Here is a 21695-nt window from a genome sequence, read left to right on the forward strand (position 1 = left end):
CTTGAATTTCTTCGTTCAGTCAGTATCACTTGATCACCCGTGATACTATTACAGCCTTCATCTCGAAACCAAGATAGTGAAGTGCCCAAGTACATAGGTGAGAATTTTTGTCTAAATACAGATTCCATATGATACCTTCTGGAAGTATATACACTAAATTGGCAGAAATGACTTCCCCTGGGATGTAGAATTCAGGGCAATTTTTCTTTTTTTCCTTTTCAGTTCACTGTTTTCCTGATTTTTTCACAAGTGATATGTAGTTACTTGTGCAATAAAAATTGTGTATATGAAAAAAGCTAAATGCAAAAATATAAATGTTTACGTATAGGTAGAAAAAAAGCTAGAAGGAAAAATACTAAAATGTTATCAGGAGTTAATTCAGGAAGGCAGAATAATATGTGATTTCTTAATCTTTTTTTGTATTTTCTAAGTTTCTTACACTAAATATAAAGTTCCTCTCCCAAACTACGCCTAAAGAGGTGTATTTGTTAAAGGCACACGGGTTTGGTTTCCGTGGCCTCGGTCCCTGCCAGACTGTGGTGGGCCCTCTGGAGCAGGGCCTCATGGTGCAGCACAGGTGTGGCAGCAGCGACAGGCACGTCTGTGTGGCGTAGGTTTCTTTCTCACTGCCATTTCTGAGTCTAGCTGAGAGCTCTGAGCTCTATGTTACTTTCTTGGCCAACAAGGCTTTTCTCATCAGCCAATAACTTATTGCATTTGGTTTGACTTTGCTTGAGTGTTATCTTATAGTTTGTGACAAAGAGGGAGGAAACTTGATAGCTGCTGTGTTGCTCAGCACATCACTGGATTTTGTCAAAATGCTTCCGTTTGGAAACAGTTCTGGTTTCTGTCCTGTGGGTGGAGCAGAGAAGTGTGTCCATTTCCTCTGTGTGCTTTTCCTGCTCCAACATCTTCGTTTTCCTTCCCAGCAATTACCAGTGATCACGTCCAACACCATCGTGAGGTGCCGGTCCTGCCGGACGTACATCAACCCCTTTGTGTCCTTCATCGACCAGCGCAGGTGGAAGTGCAACCTGTGCTATCGGGTGAACGACGGTGAGTCCCGATTCTGAAAGTCAGTGTGTTTCCTGTTATTTTAACACTTGACGTTTTGTTGTCGTCTCGTCTCTCCTCACTGCTTTAGAAACTTCCATGCCGCTTTTAACGGAGAGAGTCTAGCTAGGGACACTTCATGTTGGCTGGCCAAGGGGAGAATTGACCATGACCAGAATGACAACAAGGGAAAGTAAAAAAAAAATGCTCACAAAACAAGCAGTGAAGTTCACACGGGTCGGTCATGCAGACTGGTTAAGCTTGTCCCTGACAAGTTAAGGTTGTCTTCTGTTCGTACACTTGGTGCATTCGACTCAGCGTAGACTTTGCCAGTGTCTGTCTGTTGTTCCCTTTAGCCATTCGTAGGTCCTCTTAGTACAGTGGCTTTCAGATTGGTGTTTCTGTCTTGATTTTTATTCCGTGTCGTGTGATGTAATAAATAGGACACAAGCCTAAGAAGCAAGCTTACATGTGTCCTGGTTTCCTCACCTGATTTCAGAAAATGTTTTTTTATCCTTCTGGTATATTTTTTAAAGAGAATTTAAGGGATTTGTTTTTACCATTAGATGTTCACAGAACTGTCATAAACCTCATATAATTATTAATGATACAGGTGTTTATTTCTACGCATGTATATGTGTGTATAGTTACAAATTGTGTTACTAAATTTGTACTGAATTCCTCATTCTTACCTAGTTCCTGAAGAATTCATGTATAATCCCCTTACTCGATCTTATGGAGAGCCTCATAAACGACCGGAAGTTCAGAATTCGACTGTGGAGTTCATTGCTTCTTCAGATTATATGGTAACTATTCAGGTTAAAGTTGGTTGTGGGGTACAGTTGTATTGGTCATTTGTAATTTGCTGCTAAGTGAATTCTTGTCCAAATTTTTGAAATTGTCCATAGTATGAATTTTTTAAATTAATGCTGAAAGTTTATACATAACAAATAGAAAACTCTTTGCGAAGGTTACTTGATCTAGAAGAAACCAATTCTATCACTGAGAAACGTTAGTGATGTTTTACGATGAGCACTAACATCTACAGTTTGTTGCCATTTTCATTCGATTGCTTGCGTGGGATGAATTTAAATATTCTTTTAACCATTTAATGTTTAAGACCCTCAAACAGAAAAGCTCATATTTTTGCTAAAAACTGTACTTTTTGGGCTCTTAAAAGATATCACCGTCTTACTGATTCACCCTGTACAGATCTCAAGATAAATGAGATTCTGATTTTTCTCTTTTCATTCATCATAAAATTCTACCTGTTCTTTAATTATACTGACTCTAAGATCTCATTCTTCTTTTCTGCTTAGAAAAATGAATTTTTGGCCTAAGTTCTGTTCATCTTCTTTATCACATCTACTCATTTCAAATATATTTATAACTTAGATTTGTTCCGTATCCTCATTTCTAATCTGTTGTCTACAAAAATGTAGTGTTGACAGTAGGAAAAGGTGAACAGGGGCAACTAATGTGTATTAAATTCCTGGTGCTTGGCCCTTCTCTTTATTTTTGTAATTTTTGTGGTCCTTTATGTCCAATTTAATGTCTGCCTGCTTAAGTTCTGTTCCTTATCTGTTCTCATATTGACCATGGTAAACTCCCTCTTCGTCAGTTTTGCTCTCAGCTTTTTGCCCTTACGGCTTACTGTGTTCCTGGCTCTGTGCTGGCTGCTTAGGAACCTTAATGTAATTGAAGCGACGAGGCAAGAAGGAATCTAATTTTTGCCCTATGAGCCATATGATCCTTGGTTGGCATGTTTTTTTAAAAAGATTTTATATATCCTTTTATTTTAACTTTCTATAACAGTAATTTTCCAGCATACTTCAAAGAAAACAATATGATGAGCCATCATGCACCCGTCACTGAGCTTCAACAGTGAACATTTGGCTAAATACGTGTCATCTGTCCCCAGTGCACCGCAGTCCCCCTCACCTCACTCCCCCTGCAGTTTGTGAAATGCTGGTCCTAGTGTCCTGTCATTTAACCCATAAATACTTCAGTGTATGTCTCCAGCAAATAAGGACTTCACATATTTAGAATACCATCACAAGGACTTTCTTTACACTTAGCACTTAACCCTCGGGATGAGGCCACCACCCCGTGACCCAGTAGCTAGTACTAATGGTGATCAAGTTTTAAAACATGAATAATAATAGAAAGTGTTTTTAGGAGTAGGGAAGGAATTATAGAGGTTAGTATTGAATCATAAGTTCAATTTTTCTTTGAGCGATGTCTCAGCCAACACTCTTATCAGGAAAACATTTAGCCCGTCTATTTAACCATTACTGTGTAACCACCACCATATCGTGCTTAGTTTACAACCAACTTTGTAAGAAAAAAGTTAAAGGATGTCATTTTCATTAGCACAGAAGATCTTACAAAACATCAATCCCAGGGCTGGCCTCGTGGCCGAGCGGTTAAGTTCGCGCACTCTGCTTCGGCAGCCCAGGGTTTCACCGGTTCGAATCCTGGACACGGACATGGCACCGCTCGTCAGGCCGTGCTGAGGCAGCATCCCACATGCCACAACTAGAAGGACCCACAACTAAAAATACACAACTATGTACCGGGGGGCTTTGGGGAGAAAAAGGAAACATAAAGTCTTAAAAAAAAAAAATCAATCCTTTTTCTGTATCTTTTTGTATAATATACTCAGTAAATATCCAGTAGTAATAGTAATAGAAAAAGAATAAATTGTACCTACTAAATAAGTTACTTTATTTTCATTCCTTTCAGCTTCGTCCTCCTCAACCTGCAGTTTACTTGTTTGTTTTAGATGTGTCTCATAATGCAGTGGAAGCTGGATATTTGACAATTTTGTGCCAGTCACTGTTGGAAAATCTAGACAAGTAAGAATTTTTTTTACTCATAGTGTGTGTGTGTGTTTATGTGTGTGTGTATAAAAATGTATGTAAATGTAAAGTATTTATTAGCAGTTTGTGAGGTTGGTTTTTATTAAGTTTGGTTTACCTGTCGCTGAAGACTACTTCCTGTCTACCTTAGAATAAGGGTCCTGCTACTTGGATTATTCTGGTTTATGACTTGGTGTCTGAATCATAAATCATAAAAGGTTTAATGCTTAAAACTTTTAAAGGATTCCTAAGTAAGGAATTTAGATCTCATCTAACTATCCCTCTGACTTAGCAGATCTGAGCACTGGGGCCCAGAAAACTTGACTTGGCCAGGGTGTGAAGGATCTGGATGAGAGAAATCTGGCTACAATTTATGCCCAAGCAAGGAGTTTTTCCTAAGATACTTTTAAATGTGCTAATGAGAGAGTGAGCTGGATAAAGGGAAAGAGGGAATTGATTTTATGTGGAATATTTCAAGAAGGCAGAAACTGAGCTCGTTTTGGCACATTAGTAATGAGCTGTACTGGGAAGTGGAAATAGGGTACAGGGTCGGTTGCTTATCCCTAGCTCTAATTCCTGCCTCTGTGTCTGCCTGTGTTAGTCATGAAGGAGACCCTCAGCTAGCTTTAAAATGGACCTTCCAAATCTCTGGAAAGCGAAGTTGTTTGTATGTTTCTTTTTCAATACCCACAAGAGATAGGACTTCAGGTTTTCAGGAAGAGTGGTTCACTGCTGCAGGGGTTCTTGGTGTGTTGGGGGCTTAGGGTGGTGATGTGTGAATGCTTTGTCGGAAGTCCTCTTGGTGGTCCCAAAAGGTTCTCCTCCATCTTCCCTGCGAGTTTCAGAGTCCTTGTGCTGTTGAGTGCTGGCGCCAGTGACCACAATCACTGATCTTGGCCTGTGAGTAAACTGATAACATCCAGGCGTTTGAGATAAAAACAAAGAGATAATCATTTGCTTTTAGTTTCTGTTAGCAACTTAGAATTTTCCTGTTTTTATCCTGGATTGAAGCATTTTCCTTTTCTTTAGTCACAAGTGCTTAATTCAGACAGAGCTTTAGCAGTGAGTGGCAATGGAAGATGCTTTGCAAAGAAATAGTTTTTAAGACTAAAGAGATGGCTTGCTGGATAAGTATGAGGATATAGCCAGGAGCCTGTCCAACAAAGATGAGTGACTATTTGCAAATTAAATAGACTATGCAAAACCAAAAGGAGAAAATTGGGAATGGAAAATAGTGTTTAAAATGTCTATTTGTTTGATCACGGCAGAAAGTACAAGCATTAGGAAAGTAAAAAAGTTAAAGGTGATAGGATAGCAACAATATGGCAATGTGTTTTTGGAAGGGGCTCTGGGTATAACTTTGGGAAAGAGGCATGTGATGCTGGAGCAGTTCCAGCTCAACTCTGTGTGTTTTAAGCTTGGAGTAGAGTAGGTAAGACGTCTCCATTCTGATGGGTAACAAACGCCCTAATACTCAAGGACCTTAGAAATCTGAAAGTGAAGATTATATTCCTCCCTGGTATCCACGGGGGATTGGTACCCCCCCAGATACCAAAATCCACAGAGTTCCTTTGTCGGCCTCCTGTTTCTATGGGTTCCTCCCGCCACGGATTCAACCAGCCGTGGATTGTACGGGCCAAGTGTAGGCTGTAGAAACATCGTAATTTTGACCGGTATGGGTCAGCTAAACACCCACATAAAATTTGTTTTTGAAAAAAAGTTTGTTCTGTTCTCTGAAATGCTTTTGGACATAGATTGCAGACTGTATCTAAGTAGCCCGATTGGTCATACTTAATAGTAATACTTCTTGCATACTGTTTTGGCATCCTGTAGTATTCAAAAATATTTTAAAGGCATTGCCAAAACAATAAATTACATAACAGCAGTTCACATAGTTGGTGGTGCTTAGAAATATACTTTTGTAAGAAGAGGCATCCATCTTATTAATAAGGAGAGCTTGACCAGCAATGAAATGGTAATTTATTTTTCGCCATGGCACTGACTTTTGAATACTGAGTTTTAGAGAAGATTTTAAAGATTGATGATAAGTAAAATGTCTCAATGTTCTTAAATGTGATTTTTATTTAAAATTTTACACATTGTGGCCGACCCAGTGGCACAGTGGTTAAGTGTGCACGTTCCACTTCAGTGGCCCAGGGGTTCGCTGGTTCGGATCCTGGGTGCGGACATGGCACCGCTTGGCACACCATGCTGTGGTAGGCGTCCCACACATAAAGCAGAGGAAGATGGGCATGGATGTTAGCTCAGGGCCAGTCTTCCTCAGCGAAAAGAGGAGGATTGGCAGCAGATGTTAGCTCAGGGCTAATCTTCCTCAAATAAATAAATAAATAAATAAATAAAAATTTTACACATTAAAATTTGATTTGCATTACATTTAATCTTTTCTTAGAAAGTACTCATTTGTCATTCTGTCCTTAAAATACTTAAACATTGAAACGGAATATAGTAGTAATTTTTTACTTTTAAAGGAATCTGTTTCAAAGAAAAGTTAGCAAGAAACTTTTGTTTTGTTTTGTTTTTTGGGGGAAGATTAGCCATGAGCTAACATCCACTGCCAATCCTCCTCTTTTTGCTGAGGACACTGGGTCCTGAGCTAACATCTGTGCCCGTCCTCCTCCACTTTGTATGTGGGGTGCTGGCCACAGCATGGCTTGGTAAGCGATGCACAGGTCCGCACCCGGGATCCAAAGTGGTAAACCCCAGGCTGCCGAAGCAGAACACGTGAACTTAACCGCTACACACTGAGCCAGCCCCAGAAATTTTTCTTTTTTTTAAAGATTTTATTTTTTCCTTCTTCTCCCCAAAGCCCCCCTGGTACATAGTTGTATATTCTTTGTTGTGGGTCTTTCTAGTTGTGGTATGTGGGACGCTGCCTCAGCGTGGTCTGAAGAGCAGTGCCACGTCTGCGCCCAGGATTCGAACCAACGAAACACTGGGCCACCTGCAGCGGAGCACGCGAACTCAACCACTCGGCCATGGGGCCAGCCCCAGAAATTTTTGTTTTTTAAATCATGTCATTTTTAGTTTTGGTTTATTTGACAATAGTTCGGTTTTCTGAAGTATGAACTCTAAACATGTCAAGTTTCATTTGAAGATGGCATGTTTTATCCTGCTCTTGTCTGATATGTGCTGGTTTAGACAGGGGTGACTTTTCTGTCCTCTGTAAAAAAGTATATGTAATTATTCTTAGACTTAGTTTACTATTTCACTATTTTTTTAATATCATATGTTACTGAGCACTTTGAATTTAAGATTGTCGTTTTTATCTTTAGGCTTCCTGGAGATTCACGAACAAGAATAGGATTCCTGACCTTTGATAGCACTATTCATTTCTACGATTTACAAGAAGGATTGTCACAGCCTCAGATGTTGATTGTGTCTGAGATAGACGGTAAGCAGTGAATAAAGCAGAAGCCTTTCCAATGCAGACTTTGGAATTAAAGTTCCTTTATTTGACAATACATCGTGTCATAATGCTGTAAGGATAATTTCGTACACTTTGATATTTGTTTAAAAATAATTGCTTCCTAGAAAATACTTGATTCTAAGTTTTTTACATCTCTGTGTGTGTACTGCACACATACATACGTATAGAATATAGTGTATATATATTTAATAAAGCAATATTATAGTGCTCATTATGTGTTGGCCTGATAAAAACTAAGATTTTTAAATTTATTATATTCTTCTGACTTGATTTATCTGTTGATTAAAATATGTATGTTCCCTACAGATGTTTTTCTGCCTACACCAGATAGCTTACTTGTGAATCTACATGAAAGTAAAGAGGTGAGGTCGATTTTTTTCTTGAAGTATTAAAATATTTCTCTTATTTCACGTGTTTACTGAAATGTCTAACATTTGTTTCCCTGGTAAATTAACATTGCCATAGACCGTGTAGGTGGGCTATCTGTTGGCTCCTCAGTTTATAGTCCCCAGAATGTAGTGGCACACGCTGTACTCTGGAATGTTTTAAAGAAGAGTATTGCCTTGCTTTCTCAGTAATTCAGCTTTTAATCTTTGTTTTCCCAGCTTATAAAGGACTTACTGAATGCATTGCCGACTATGTTCACCAACACAAGAGAGACACACAGTGCCCTCGGCCCTGCGCTTCAGGCTGCCTTTAAATTAATGTCTCCAACAGGTGGCCGTGTGTCTGTGTTTCAGACACAGTTGCCTTCCTTGGGTGCAGGACTTCTACAGTCCAGAGAAGATCCCAATCAGAGATCGAGCACAAAGGTACTGGGTGTCTGGTTTCTCTGTCACACTCAAGGTGGTGTTTTCTACCTCAATTTCTTCGTGATTATTTGTTATTCCACTTTTCTGCTTCATTAATAGTAAAAAACTGGTGAGGGAGTTTAACTCGGGTTATCGTCTTGTTTTTATGTTGCATTGTGTTCTTTTTATTACTTTGTTTGGAAGTCATAGAAATTTGGAAATCATTTACTGAAACCCTTTCATTTCGCAGATGAGGAAACATTACACTCTCTTGCCAAAGGTTAAATAGCTATTAATGGTGAGGATGTGACTGAACTTTCTGACTCCACTGCTCTTTTCTATTACACAAATGATAATATTTACTAAATCTGAGATGTCACAATTGAACATGCTCAGGCCAGTAAACTTGTTAATGATAAAGATAATACAAGTCATTGTGCCAGGCTTGGAAGGTGGAAACAGGTGTAAATCATCAGTAGTCTCACTGTCAGAGCAACATTGAACTACACAAACACAAATGAGCACAAGCGGACATCCTACATATATGCTATAGTTTTTAACTCTTTTCGTTGGAGGATATATTATGAATGTTTTCTGAGGTCCCTAAAAATTCTCTTTAAAAACTGTCTTATAGCAACTGTATAAGTGCTTGATTTGTTTAATTAATTGCCCCTCGGCTGGTGAATGGTTAAGTTGTCTCCAGTATCTCCACTATTAAAGAGAAAGGATGTGAGGCTGGGTCTTGCTTGGATTTTACATGAAGATTTGGTCAGGATATTTTAATCCCGTATTTCAAGTAATAAATTAACTAGAACAGTCATTTTTGTTCCATATGTAAATTTTGTATGAGAAAATGCCATCACAGCTAGTTATGAGTATGGATTAAACAGTTTCCATAGTGTCATAACTCTTGAGTCACGTGTTCATTCGGTTTTCCCTAGGATAAATTCCTAGAAGTGAAATTATCGGGTCAAAGAGTCTGATAGGCTTTACTGAAGTTACTAATGTATTTTACCTGTTGGCGTTTGTTATCAACCTGTACTCTTACGGACTCTCATCATCTAGCCACCATTAAGAATTGTTGCTTTTTTTTCTTCACCAATTTGCTAAAGAAAAACAGCACCATATTTCACTTTTTATAGAAATTGTATTCTTAAATTGCTTTATGAGGAAGAAGCTAATTTCACAGTAAATTGGGGCAAGTATGTTTTTCAAACTCATCACCAAGGGCAGCTAGCATTTGGTTTGTTGATCCATTGCAGCCAGTCGTAGAATATGGAGGTGTTTTGAACACAGGAAGGTGTTATGTGTTTACTGAGTTCTTTGATGCAGTGTTGGGTTTTTTATTATCATTTAACTTTAAGAAATATTCTCTACCTGCCTGGGCCTTAAATATTTATTGTGTTTTACGTATTCCTTCATATCTGCATAAACTCCAAGGTAATAATCATACACTATAATTAGGAGGATTGAGGCGTTTTGTTATGGAATGAGTGTTGTAATTAAGAACTTGGAGCCTGGCTCCTGCGGTTTTAACTCTTTTTCCAGTGTCCCCTTCTCAGCTGTAGTGTCCTCATACCAATAGGAAAATCCTTCCTTAATCTTTTACTCTCTCACATTGTTATGTAGCAGTATATAATAAGGGTTAACAGCTTACTCTGGAGTCAGACTTCTTGAGTTTTATTCCAGCATTCACCACTCAATAACTATGTAATTGGTCAAGTTACTTAATCGTTTTTTTCTTTTCTTTCTTTCTTTCTTTCTTTCTTTTTTTTTTTTTGGTGCGGAAGATTGGCCCTGAGCTAACATCTGTGCCAGTCTTCCTCTATTTTGTATTTGGGATGCCACCACAGCATGGCTTCACAGGTGGAATGTAGGTCCACCCCCAGGATCCAAACCCACAAACTCTGGGCTGCTGGAGTGGAACGTGTGAACTTAACTACTACACCACCAGGCCAGCCCCTAATTAATCCTTTTTTTTGCTTCAGTTTCCTCATCTGTAATACGTAGATAACTCTTTAAGGTATATGTTGTTATGAAGGTTAAATAATTTATATAAAACATCTCAAGCAGTGCTGGCACCTAAGTGCTTTATAAATGTTAGCGGTTATTATTCTTACAGGAAATCTGTGCCAAATGCCTCAACATTTAAAAAAATCCTTAGTTTGATGGGGACAGAGGCTGTCCTCTTCCTTATAACAAGAGACATAAGAACACGTGCGTAATTCAAGGTTTCCAGCTCTTACTTTGTGACCTGTTGACTTAGGTTGTACAACATCTTGGCCCTGCAACCGACTTTTACAAGAAGCTCGCTTTAGATTGCTCAGGACAGCAGACCGCGGTGGATCTGTTCCTCCTGAGCTCACAGTATTCTGATCTCGCTTCTCTAGGTAAGGACGTAGCACTGTGTTTATCTGTTTACATGCACATTTTTAGCACATAATTAAATCTAACCTCTTTAGTAAGAGTTCTCAGTAGTTTGGGGAGAGAGGCATGTGGATTAGACAGATATCTATGAAAATTGCCAGTAAGCTTTAAAGCACTATACAAATGTAAAATGCTTTTACTGTTTGGTTTTTAAAATACGATCTCCTTACCATTCTGCGCAACAATAAGCTTTACTGTGTCTTATATTTTACAGATGTCTGTATTTTCTCAGGTTTATATATGATCCTTATTTTGACAGCTTAGGTATCCTTGTTGTGACTTAGAGTTCCTCATAATATGGAACCTGTCCTGCTAGGGGACAGGCCGGGCACTCCTGCTCTGTAGCTCATACTTTTCATGTTTCTCTCTGAAGCTTGCATGTCCAAGTATTCTGCAGGGTGCATCTATTATTATCCGTCTTTCCACTGTACTCACAATCCTTCACAAGCAGAAAAGTTACAGAAAGACCTCAGACGATATCTCACAAGGAAAATTGGATTTGAAGCTGTTATGAGAATAAGGTGCACTAAAGGTATGAAATTACAAAAATTATGGTTTATATTACATATTTTTGTCAAAATTAACTACCTGTGACTACCTATAGTGATTGTTCCTCATAAAGGACTTTCTCCTTGATCCAGTTAAGTGTACCCTGTTTTAAATATGTATAGTTATTGAATAATCATTGCCCAATTTCATGAGTAATTCGAATAAGTGGGCAAAAGCAATGTTTTTCTTTATTAGGAAGAACCTAAGGGAAAAGCATATTGGAGGTGATTTTAGCAGGGGAGGCAGGAGAACAGGGATGATCTTACGTGAAAATTGTCAAATTAATGGGCTGTGCCTTCGTAATCATTCAGGGGTCTTCAGTGTAGATCGCCTAGGGTGAATGTCTGCTCGCGGGGTTCTGATGGTTGTGTGGTAACCCTGCTGTGTTTGATCTTGTGCGTTAGGCCTTTGTCTGACTTCACGTCACTTAGGAGACGTATTGTGAGAGTGTATTAATACAGGTTAAATGTGGGTCTCCCTTTCCATAACCGTAGTGGGTTTTAGAATTGCTGTTTCACAGCCTCTGCCGGCACTGCAGTCCTACTCCCAAGTTATCCTTTTGATTCAGAATTGGAGACTTTTTTTGCTTTAAAAAATAGCTTTTCATAAAGTAAAAATACTACTTTGCCTCGTCTTTTAGAACAGAGGAGGTCTGTGTTACTCCCTCTGCTCTAACTACTTTTCTGTTCCCTAGGTCTTTCAATGCACACTTTTCACGGGAACTTCTTTGTCCGTTCCACTGATTTGCTGTCCCTTGCCAACATCAATCCTGACGCGGGGTTTGCGGTGCAGCTGTCGATCGAAGAGAGTCTGACAGACACGTCCCTGGTGTGCTTTCAGACAGCCCTGTTGTACACGTCGAGCAAAGGTGTGCGGCAAGAGTGAGGTGGGACTGCAGCAGCAAGCCCCTCCTCTCACGGGCTAGGAGAATGAGCCTGTGTGGGAAGGAGTGGAGTTGCCAGTAGTTAATCAAATGTATACTCTGTTCTTTCTTTTTTGCTTTTACTTATTTTTGATTCATTGTTGAATCTTTAATATCTTTTTTGACTTGTATTCCCAGAATCGTATATGTCTGGTAAACAGTTCATGCTAAATCCACCTATGTCATCCTTAGCATTCTGTCTTGCCCCATAAAATCAAGAATTCTGCATAGTTGGGGACGGCCCGTCGCGTAGCGGTTGGGTTCATGTGCTCTGCTTTGGCAGCCCAGGGTTCACCACTTCAGAGTCCCAGCGCAGACCTACACACTGCTTAGCAAGCCATGCTGTTCGGCATCCCACATATAAAGTAGGGGAAGATGGGCACAGATGTTAGCTCAGGGCCAATCTTCCTCAAAAAAAAAAACAATAATAAATAAATAAGAAGCAGAACCTCATGTTCAGCTATATACAAAATATAGTGTATGCTCGTAGTCTGTCTTCAGATTTGGCGAGTGTTTAATTTTATTTAAAACATTTTAATGCTAAGGCTTTGTTTTTACATTTCACAATCCTCCTGGTGATTTACTCCAATCAGAACAATCACTTGAGTGATACTTTGCCCTGTTTGCTTGCTTTCCTTCTTGGTCTAACGTACTCTGCGGTGATGTTCACTGGTCTTTTCGTTTAGGTGAGCGGAGAATTAGAGTACATACGCTTTGTCTGCCGGTGGTCAGCTCCCTAGCAGATGTGTATGCAGGAGTGGATGTACAGGCTGCCATCTGCCTTCTGGCAAACATGGGTGAGTGAAAAAGGGAATGGAACAGGCGAAGTGTATTTTTCTATCCAAAAAACTGAAACCTAGGCATTTTTCCCCCCTAGAAATCCCTTATTTAAAAAGTACTTATGTCGTACATTTTCATTTATGGCAATGTGAATTGGACTGTTCATATATTTCTTATACTTTGTTTAAAAATCTTTTGCGGGATTCATAATCACTAGATACTGGTAACATCCCAAGTGTCCTTCAGCTGGTGACTGTGTGAACAAACTGGGTGATCCACACAGTGGAACGCAGCTCAGCAGTGAGGGGAGTGAACTTGACATTGAGCAGACCTGGTCACTCTCAGAGGCACTGTGCCAGTGAAAGAGCTAGAGTCAGGGCTGCACACGTGTGCTTCGGTTTATGTGACCTCCCGGCAAAGGGAAGATTGCGGGTGTGACCAACAGGCAATGAGACCAGGCTCAGGGGCAGGGGAGGACGTTAGCACAAAGCGGCGGCACACAGGGTGTGATGAAACTGTTGTGTATCTTGATTGTGGTCGAGGTTACGTGGCTGTGCCTTTGACATAAAACCACTGTAGAACTATGATCAAAAGAATAAATTTGTCTGTATGTAAATTAAGAAAAATCCTTTGGGGAATTAATATAACACTGAGTGTTTTGTCTTTAATGAATTTACCTTTTAGATGAATTTAGACATGAAATGAACCTTGTTATTTCCCATGTAGTCCTGGAGAAAAACAGTCGTTATTACTCATTTATAATAGCTTTTACTAAAGGATCTCAATTTTTTTAGTTAGTGTTTTATGTCTGTATTTCAAGTTATACCGTAGGTGATTTTCCCAATATAATTTTATTTTTAATACTTAGACATATGTATAGGTTGTCTCTATTTTAATAAAATACGTACTTGGAGGAAAGTAAGTCTCACACTGATTTCTGGCTCTTCAGTGTCTACCTGAGAGCCTGTTCAGTTTGCCGTCTTTTTGTTGACCTGGGTGGGAGTCCTTTGACAAAGAAGATTGTAGCGGATCACAGGGACAACTCAGATTGCAGAACTCACATTGTCCCTACAGAAAAGCACGAGACTGTATACAAGTGCCTTTGCTAGCGTGACGGAGCAGCCCCAGCGCGTCCTCAGAAGTGGGTGCACAGTAGAGATTCTCTGATCTTACTGGAGGTTAAGTGATTTTGGACTTAAAGAGATTGAAACAAAAAGGTCCATAGCAATCTAAATTCGTTCTGATTGTTAGATTTATTCAGATTTAGTTCAGGAAAATGGTGTAATGAGCAGATAGTTCTAAAATGATAGAGCAGGTAAGATATATTTTTCTATCCTAAAAACAGAATTTTTGTTGGTTTCTTAAATAATGGATATAAATTTTCTCTCATCACATTCATTGGAATCTAATGGTTAAATCCTTTTCATTTGGTTGCTGTGTAGCTGTGGATCGATCGGTGTCGTCAAGCCTGTCGGACGCGAGAGATGCCTTAGTGAATGCTGTGGTGGATTCGCTCTCCGCGTATGGCTCCACCATCTCAAATTTACAGCACTCCGCGCTGATAGCGCCCAGCTCCCTCAAGCTGTTTCCTCTCTATGTTTTGGCCCTTCTCAAACAGGTAGCTCTCTGTACACTGTTACATTTAATAAAGTCTTTTAAAATTCCTGATACATAGGTGAAAAAATAAAATCTGGGTTTTCTGGGAGTTTTAAAATATTTACCTAGACCATCATGCAGCTTAGCATTGGAAGAGTTTGAAGAACAGGAAAAGATCCGTGGAAAATGAAGGTGCACAAACACGTTTTGACTGTTATGAAACCCTATGCTCTCCCTCCTTACTACTTGGGGGCGGCTTCAGCAGTGGTGTGCTGACAGCACACTGTGCTGTGTGCTTCTGGGAGGAGGCCCCTAAGGACGGGAGCTGCTCTTCCCGGAACATCTTTCTAAGTCTCAGGCATCGTAACAGGTGTTAAATACACATCGTCTAGTGTAATCTTTGCAGCTGCCTGGAGATGTGAGCCTTATTTCCTCTCTTTCATATGATGACAGTAGAGCTTTGAGAAGCTAAGTAACTTGCTCACGTACCTACCTATTGAATGTCAGAGCCGGGAATTGGAGCCAGGTCTGTTTGATGTGAAAGCCTTGCTTTTCCCGTGATTGATTGTATATATTTGTTTTAATACTTGTCCACGATATTTGTGTTCCTTGAAAAATGTGTATCTTTTTCTGTGTAGAAAGCATTTAGAACGGGCACAAGTACACGCCTGGATGACCGCGTGTATGCCATGTGTCAGATCAAGTGTCAGCCGCTTGTTCATCTAATGAAGATGATCCATCCCAACTTATACAGGATAGACAGACTGACGGATGAGGTATGACGCCTTTACATTCAAATGTATTTGACTGTCTTGATTCTTACAGCTCAGGTGGCAATATATTATTAACAGTTTTTTCCATCCCTTATGGTAGGAATACATTAAATAAGGCCACTATCCATGGATTTGATTGGGCAGTAGGACTATCAGATATCATCTATGGTTATGGAGTTTTCAAAAATAGTTTCACATGGGAAATAATCTAGCTTGTAGGTTTGGTTATAATATTTATTACAAAGCTAAGTTGTAGAGTGGACATTTCCATTTGTATTTTGTAGATATTGACTGTTTCTGATATGATTAGAACTCAATTTTGATTATATTGTAAAGCAAATCTAATATGCAACAATATTTTTAATATGCAAATATGTAGTGTCTTTTTTCTTCCTTGTGTTAAAACTCTACTCTGTGGAATCTTCTCTGTATTATGTTACTAGAGAAACGTAAGAAAGTAACTTGCTGTGCAGCAGATTTCGCAGTCACGCCTTTAATGTATCCTGATCCCAAAAGGGAAGGAAATGGGCAGATGGTTTTACATAGTCATGTTTTTATCTTTTTAATTTTAATATATTTGAGTATCTTGATTCTACAGCCAAGATGATAATATATTATCAATTATCTTTTGTGTCTTAAAAAATTCTCAGATGTCATTTTTCAGTATTTTGTAAAGAGCTAGTGGCCCTTAGCTTGCACAGTTGAGATAGTAACAGAAGCTCATTCACACCCGTCTTGTCCTTTCAGGGTGCGATACATGTAAATGACAGGGTTGTCCCACAGCCCCCTCTTCAGAAGCTGTCTGCAGAGAAGCTGACAAGAGAAGGTGCTTTCCTTATGGACTGTGGCTCTGTGAGTACCCTCTGCTGACGAAGACTAACACTGTTCCAGCCAGCAAAAGGACAAATACTTTTGGGGTCCAGCTCTGTTGTCACAGATCAGGCAGTGTGAGACAGTGAATCGGTGACTGGCACAAGAGGTCAATTTATTTTAGACTTTTCAGGCAGACATCATTTTATTTTCATAGATTAGTGAATTTTATTATCATGGATTATTTACTCTCATGGATTATGTGTACTTGATAAAGAGAAATAAAGAGATAAATTCCTGTCTTCAAGGATTTTTACCATCTAGAATCATAATTTAAAGGAACCTCAAGCGTTTTATCTAGTTCAACTTATGTCCCTTCTGAGAAATGCCGTTAATGGTTAGGAGTTAGGAGAAGTCACTGGGCAGGGTGGTGGCGAGGGATGTCAGAATTCTCAAGATGGCTTCATAATGACACCTCAGGAGCAGGGAAAGGTTCTGATCGCCCCCAGAGCAGGGGACGTGGGGGGAGCCCACCGCTGACATACAGAGACAGTAATTGAAACCGTGGATGGGAAGGGCACTGACTCCGTTACCCTGCTTAAAGCATCACATTCCCACTGGGAAAGAGTGAAGAAGGCAAAAAAAGACTTGATAGGCAGCCTTGAAATGTAAGCAACGAAGATAGGAACCACCGTCCATTCCCGGACATTGATTCCACACGAACCAGAACTTTCCTTTTGACTTTTATGTTTGTTCCTACTTTGACATAGTATGATTTACCTCTTTTATGCTTGATAATTTTGAGAAAATTAGCTATGATGGGTTTCTCCCCCAAACCCCCACTTTTTCTCCCCAAATCCCCCCAGTACATAGTTGTATATTTTTGTCGTGGGTCCTTCTAGTTGTGGCATGTGGGGCGCTGCCTCAGCGTGGCCTGATGAGCGGTGCCATGTCCATGCTCAGGATCCAAACCCTGGACCGCTGAAGCGGAACTCGCGAACTTAACCACTCAGCCACGGGGCCAGCCCCTATGATGGGTTTCTGATTAGTGAGTTTTAATATTTTACTCATTTTGTTTTTAGGTTTTTTACATTTGGATTGGAAAAAGCTGTGACAACAACTTCATAGAAGATGTACTTGGGTGTCCTAATTTTGCTTCGATACCACAGAAAATGGTCAGTGGATTTCATACAGCTTTTAAGTTTTTGCATGTTTGTTCATTTTAAATCTTTTTTATTGAGATAAAATTCACATAAGATTCATCATTTTAACCATTTTCAAGTAAACAGTTCATTAGTTTTCAGTATATTTACAGTGTTGTATAGCCATCACCAGTATTTAATTTCAGAGCATTTCTGTCACCCCAGAAAGATACCCTGTGTACCAGTTCTCCCCTCCGGCTTTGCCCTGACAGCTGCACATCTCCTCTCTCTGTGCATTTGCCTGTGCTGAACGTCTCATAGAAATGGAATCACACAGTATGTGGCTTCTCTCCCTTCTCGCAGTGTTTGCCAGCTTCCTCTGTGTTGCACATGTGATATTACTTCATTCTTTTTTATGACTAAATGATAGTGCATTGTATGGATGTACCACATTTTGTTTATCCAGTTGTTTGTTCATGGCCATTTGGGTTGTTTCCAGTTTGGGGCTGTTGTGAACAGTGCTGCCGTGACAGTTTGTGTACAGGTGTTTGTGTGGCCACCTGTTTCCAGTGCTCCTGGCTGTACACCTACAAGTGGGGTTGCTGGGTATTAGGGTAACGCTGTGTTTAGCTTTCTGAGGAGCAGCTCGACTGTTTTCCAACAACTGTAACTTCGGATTTAAATTACTTTGCTGACAATTAACATAAATTTTTCAGTGGATCTTTACTGTATGTGTGTTGACAAACACCAAAGAAACAAGATTCCAAGAGCAGTTCTCTATGTTTAGTTAATGAGGAGCCCTGCCTTGTTCTTGGGTACTGGAACTATAGTCTCCCTCCTGAAATTAAGTGAAAGTCGGTGTAATTCTTATCATAGTCTGCTGCTGCTGTTTGATTGATTTTTTCTTTTTTTTTTTTTTTTGACACCCGGAGTTCATTTCTAAGAGTCAACAAATGAGGATAATAAGGAAAAGTTTAGAAAAAGAAAATAACGTCAGTAAAGGGGGAAAGCATATGAAAAATAAGTAAAATACTAAACTTCTAAATAAAATAAACTTCATTTTAAAGCTGTATTTATTTAAGCACTGATACAGGCACAGTAAACATATCAGTGGAACAGAATAGAATTTGGAAATGGATCTAATTCACGAGCATTAGAATGTGGTTAAGATTGTATTTCAAATCACTGAAAAATGGAATATTAGAAAAATAATCTTTGTTATATTAAAATGGGTAAGGCTTTTGTAAGTCAATGAGGGGAAAGACTAATAAATCTGAGAGCATAAAAATAAATTTTTCTGTCTGGTAAAGTAAATAAATAAAGCCAAAAGACAAACAACAAAATTGGAAGATTATCTGTAACTTATATGATGGAAAGGGGGTAATTTTCTAGTATATAAAGTTCTCTTAAAAATCTCTAAGAAAAAGATAACCCCGTCCCCTCAAAACAAAAGGGAAAGAAAAATGGGTAAAGAAGTAAACAGGCAGTTCATAGCGTAAAATAGGGTAGTTGCTGCATGCTATGATGTTCAGCCTCACTCATGGTTAAGAAAAAATAAAATAACAGCATAGCATTTCTTTCTTTTCCCAGATTGGCGAAGATTTTTGAAATTTGCTAATCGGCAGTAATGCAGAGGGTGTAGGTCAGCAGGCCTGTCAGGTGCTGTCGGTTGAGGCATGCGTTTATACAGTTTTGGAGGCCCGTTTGACAATATCTGTTAAAAGTAAAATCACGTAGTCTTGGCATGGTAAATTAATCTCTCCAAAGAATATGCCCCATGGATCTATTCATAGAAGTATGTTGATGTTCACACATGCTTGTAGCAATAAATAAGAATCAATGCATTTATTAGAAAGAATACAGTCTGAAGAGAGAAGAGTATGCCTAATAGCCATTTGTATTTTCAAAAATGTATTCGTGTGATAATAGTAACTGTATGTACTTAGAAAATATCTGAAAAAATTCATATCAAAATAGAAATGTTTTTTGTTCTTTTACTTTTTAAATATTGACATAAATTAAAAATATAATTAACCCAAACTTTTCTATTTAAATTTTTTACATACTATATATTTTGAATTATTATTTAGTTGGCTTTGGAAAAAAAATCACATATATATATATATATATATAAAGAAAGAATAGACTTTTTAGGTTTTTTAAAAATAGTCTTGCGGGGCCGGCCCAGTGGCACAGCGATTAAGTTGTGCTCTGCCTCAGCAGCCCAGGGTTCACAGGTTTGCATCCTGGGTGTGGACCTATGCACTGCTCATCAAGCCATGCTGTGACAGCGCCCCACCATAGAAAATAGAGGACGATGGGCACAGATGTTAGCTCAGGGCCAGTCTTCCTCAAAAACAAACAAAATAAAAAAAAATAGTCTTGCATATAGTTTTTAAATATATTTACACATCCACACTGTCCTTTAAAATGCCTGCCCTTAAATTAAAAGGACTAAAGAAAACATAAAATTCTCTGAATGTGGCTGTCATTAGAGTAGGGCTTAATGTATACTTGTTAAGTGACTTTGGAACGTAATGATGACACCTTCATTTGAATATTTCCTCTGGAAGAAACATAAAAATGGAACAGAAAACGAGTGACAGACTAATTATCATGTGCACTTGATTGAACTATCCAGAAAAATATAATGTTTAGGTAAAATGTTCAGTGACACACTTATCATTAAACATGTTTTATTGACTTATCCAGAGAGATATAAATAGATTTGCCAGCAATTTAAACTTCATTTGTTTGGTCGCTGCCTTTGGGGGTGGGAACAGCGCACCGGCAGTTGGTTGGTGGTGGTGGGCATCCTGATTTAGTTCTAATACTTCTGAAGTCACGAGGAAGGAAATGATTTCCTAATTATATTTCTCTTACCAGACACATCTTCCTGAGCTAGATACACTCTCTTCAGAAAGAGCCAGATCCTTCATAACTTGGCTTAGAGACAACAGGCCGTTAAGCCCAGTTCTGCACGTGGTAAAGTAAGTCCTTCTGTAGCTTGATTACGAAATTGTCTTATCCTATGCAATCTGTGTGAAATTACTTGTCTTCAGAGCAAATTTTAAATAATATTATCACAGTAGACTCCAGCGGCGGAATGCTGTTAGTAGATTAATATCCCCTGTGTTCCATTTCCCTAAAGTGCCCAGGGATTAGTAATTTTCTACATTTATAATTATCCTTTTTAATAATAAGCATTTTTAGATAAATACCTTTTTCTCTTTTCAGAGATGAGAGTCCTGCCAAAACGGAATTTTTTCAACATTTGATTGAAGACCGGACAGAAGCCGCATTCTCTTACTATGAATTTTTGCTTCACATTCAGCAGCAGATTTGTAAGTGAAGCGAGTAAAGTTGCAGAAGAAGAAGATCTGTAACCTCGGTGGAGCACAGCCTGTCAGAGCGAGGGGGGAGAGCGGCACGGGGCGCCGTGGGCACAGGGCACAGCGCAGCACGGTGCTGAGGAGGCCCCGGCGCAGGTCGGGGAGGAAGGGACGCGGCGGGCTGTGTGCAGCCTCAGTTGGTGGCTGATGGTGCGCCTTCACCAGGTCTGTTTGAATCGGTTTTGGCCCGTTTGCAGTAGTGCACAAACAGTACAGTGCTCCATTCATTGCAAGCCGGCGAGCTTATGCAGCCGTGTGGAATGGTCTGTCGTAATGCACAATTAGATCAGTTCGTTTTCCTCATAAATTAATATGACCTCTCTGGACTTGGACTCTGACAAGAGATGCCAAAAGGCAGTGGTACCATGTTATTTATATGAATTACTTTTTAACAAGGAATGATTCGTATTCATTAATTGAATTCAATATTTTCCCTGTAAAAACAATAGAGTTTCAGTACATGAACTATAGAAAATATATATAATGTACATACATGTTACATTTGTAAAGAAATGTAAAAATGTAACTACAGAATATGAGTTGCTTAAGCTGTGCTGCATCGTTGGGTGACAACTCTTGGTCAGTTAGAGAATGAGGGTGACTAACGCGTGTCATGAATCGAGTCCACAAAAGAAACACAAAACTCTTTGTAATTCTGTTAAATCTTTTATGTGGATTTATTTATGATCAGCCTACTAATTAAAAATATTTTGCTTGAAAATATGGTTTGGTGTTTTTTTATGTGGAAGGAGTTGGTTTGTGGGGATTTTTACATAGAGGATAAACTTAATTTACCGCTTGGGGAAATGCAATGATGTTGGATTTCAGTCAGTAATATATGTGAGTCAATAAGTTTTCATCAGTTTGTGGACATTACTAAGTACTTATTCTGTTTGTATTCTAAAAACAAATGCTGCTTTCAAAATACTTATGTTTATTGACTAAGTATAATCTTAATTTGTTTTTCTCAGTTAAATTAGGCTTTTTTTCTGCACATTCATAGCAAAAAAATGTTGATAACATATGTGACTATCCTATTTAATTGACTTTAAGATTACCATCATGAATTTTGAGAGTGATTTTATTCTGATGAAAAAAATCTCTCATTTACTAACAGCTTATTTACTATGAAAACTTAGTTATCCATTAGA

At 39.0% G+C, this 21695-nt stretch overlaps 1 protein-coding gene across 8 annotated transcripts in view; it reads left to right on the plus strand.

The window, feature by feature from the left end:
• Positions 1 to 21265, plus strand: part of SEC24B (SEC24 homolog B, COPII coat complex component) — an 82104-nt gene extending 60839 nt beyond the window's left edge. For all 8 annotated transcript variants that reach the window (XM_070504558.1, XM_070504557.1, XM_070504560.1 and 5 more), the window contains 16 exons: positions 930 to 1056; positions 1750 to 1859; positions 3799 to 3911; positions 7208 to 7326; positions 7669 to 7724; positions 7968 to 8174; positions 10420 to 10543; positions 10954 to 11112; positions 11824 to 11997; positions 12738 to 12848; positions 14274 to 14449; positions 15066 to 15203; positions 15948 to 16052; positions 17093 to 17185; positions 20039 to 20142; positions 20390 to 21265. In XM_070504558.1, the coding sequence (XP_070360659.1) occupies positions 930 to 1056; positions 1750 to 1859; positions 3799 to 3911; positions 7208 to 7326; positions 7669 to 7724; positions 7968 to 8174; positions 10420 to 10543; positions 10954 to 11112; positions 11824 to 11997; positions 12738 to 12848; positions 14274 to 14449; positions 15066 to 15203; positions 15948 to 16052; positions 17093 to 17185; positions 20039 to 20142; positions 20390 to 20504 (2031 nt within the window). In that variant the 3' untranslated portion in view covers positions 20505 to 21265. The remainder of the gene's footprint in view (positions 1 to 929; positions 1057 to 1749; positions 1860 to 3798; positions 3912 to 7207; positions 7327 to 7668; positions 7725 to 7967; positions 8175 to 10419; positions 10544 to 10953; positions 11113 to 11823; positions 11998 to 12737; positions 12849 to 14273; positions 14450 to 15065; positions 15204 to 15947; positions 16053 to 17092; positions 17186 to 20038; positions 20143 to 20389) is intronic.
• The last annotated feature ends 430 nt before the right edge of the window (positions 21266 to 21695 follow it).

The sequence above is a fragment of the Equus asinus genome, chromosome 3 (assembly GCF_041296235.1).
Source record: "Equus asinus isolate D_3611 breed Donkey chromosome 3, EquAss-T2T_v2, whole genome shotgun sequence".
NCBI lineage: Eukaryota > Metazoa > Chordata > Mammalia > Perissodactyla > Equidae > Equus > Equus asinus.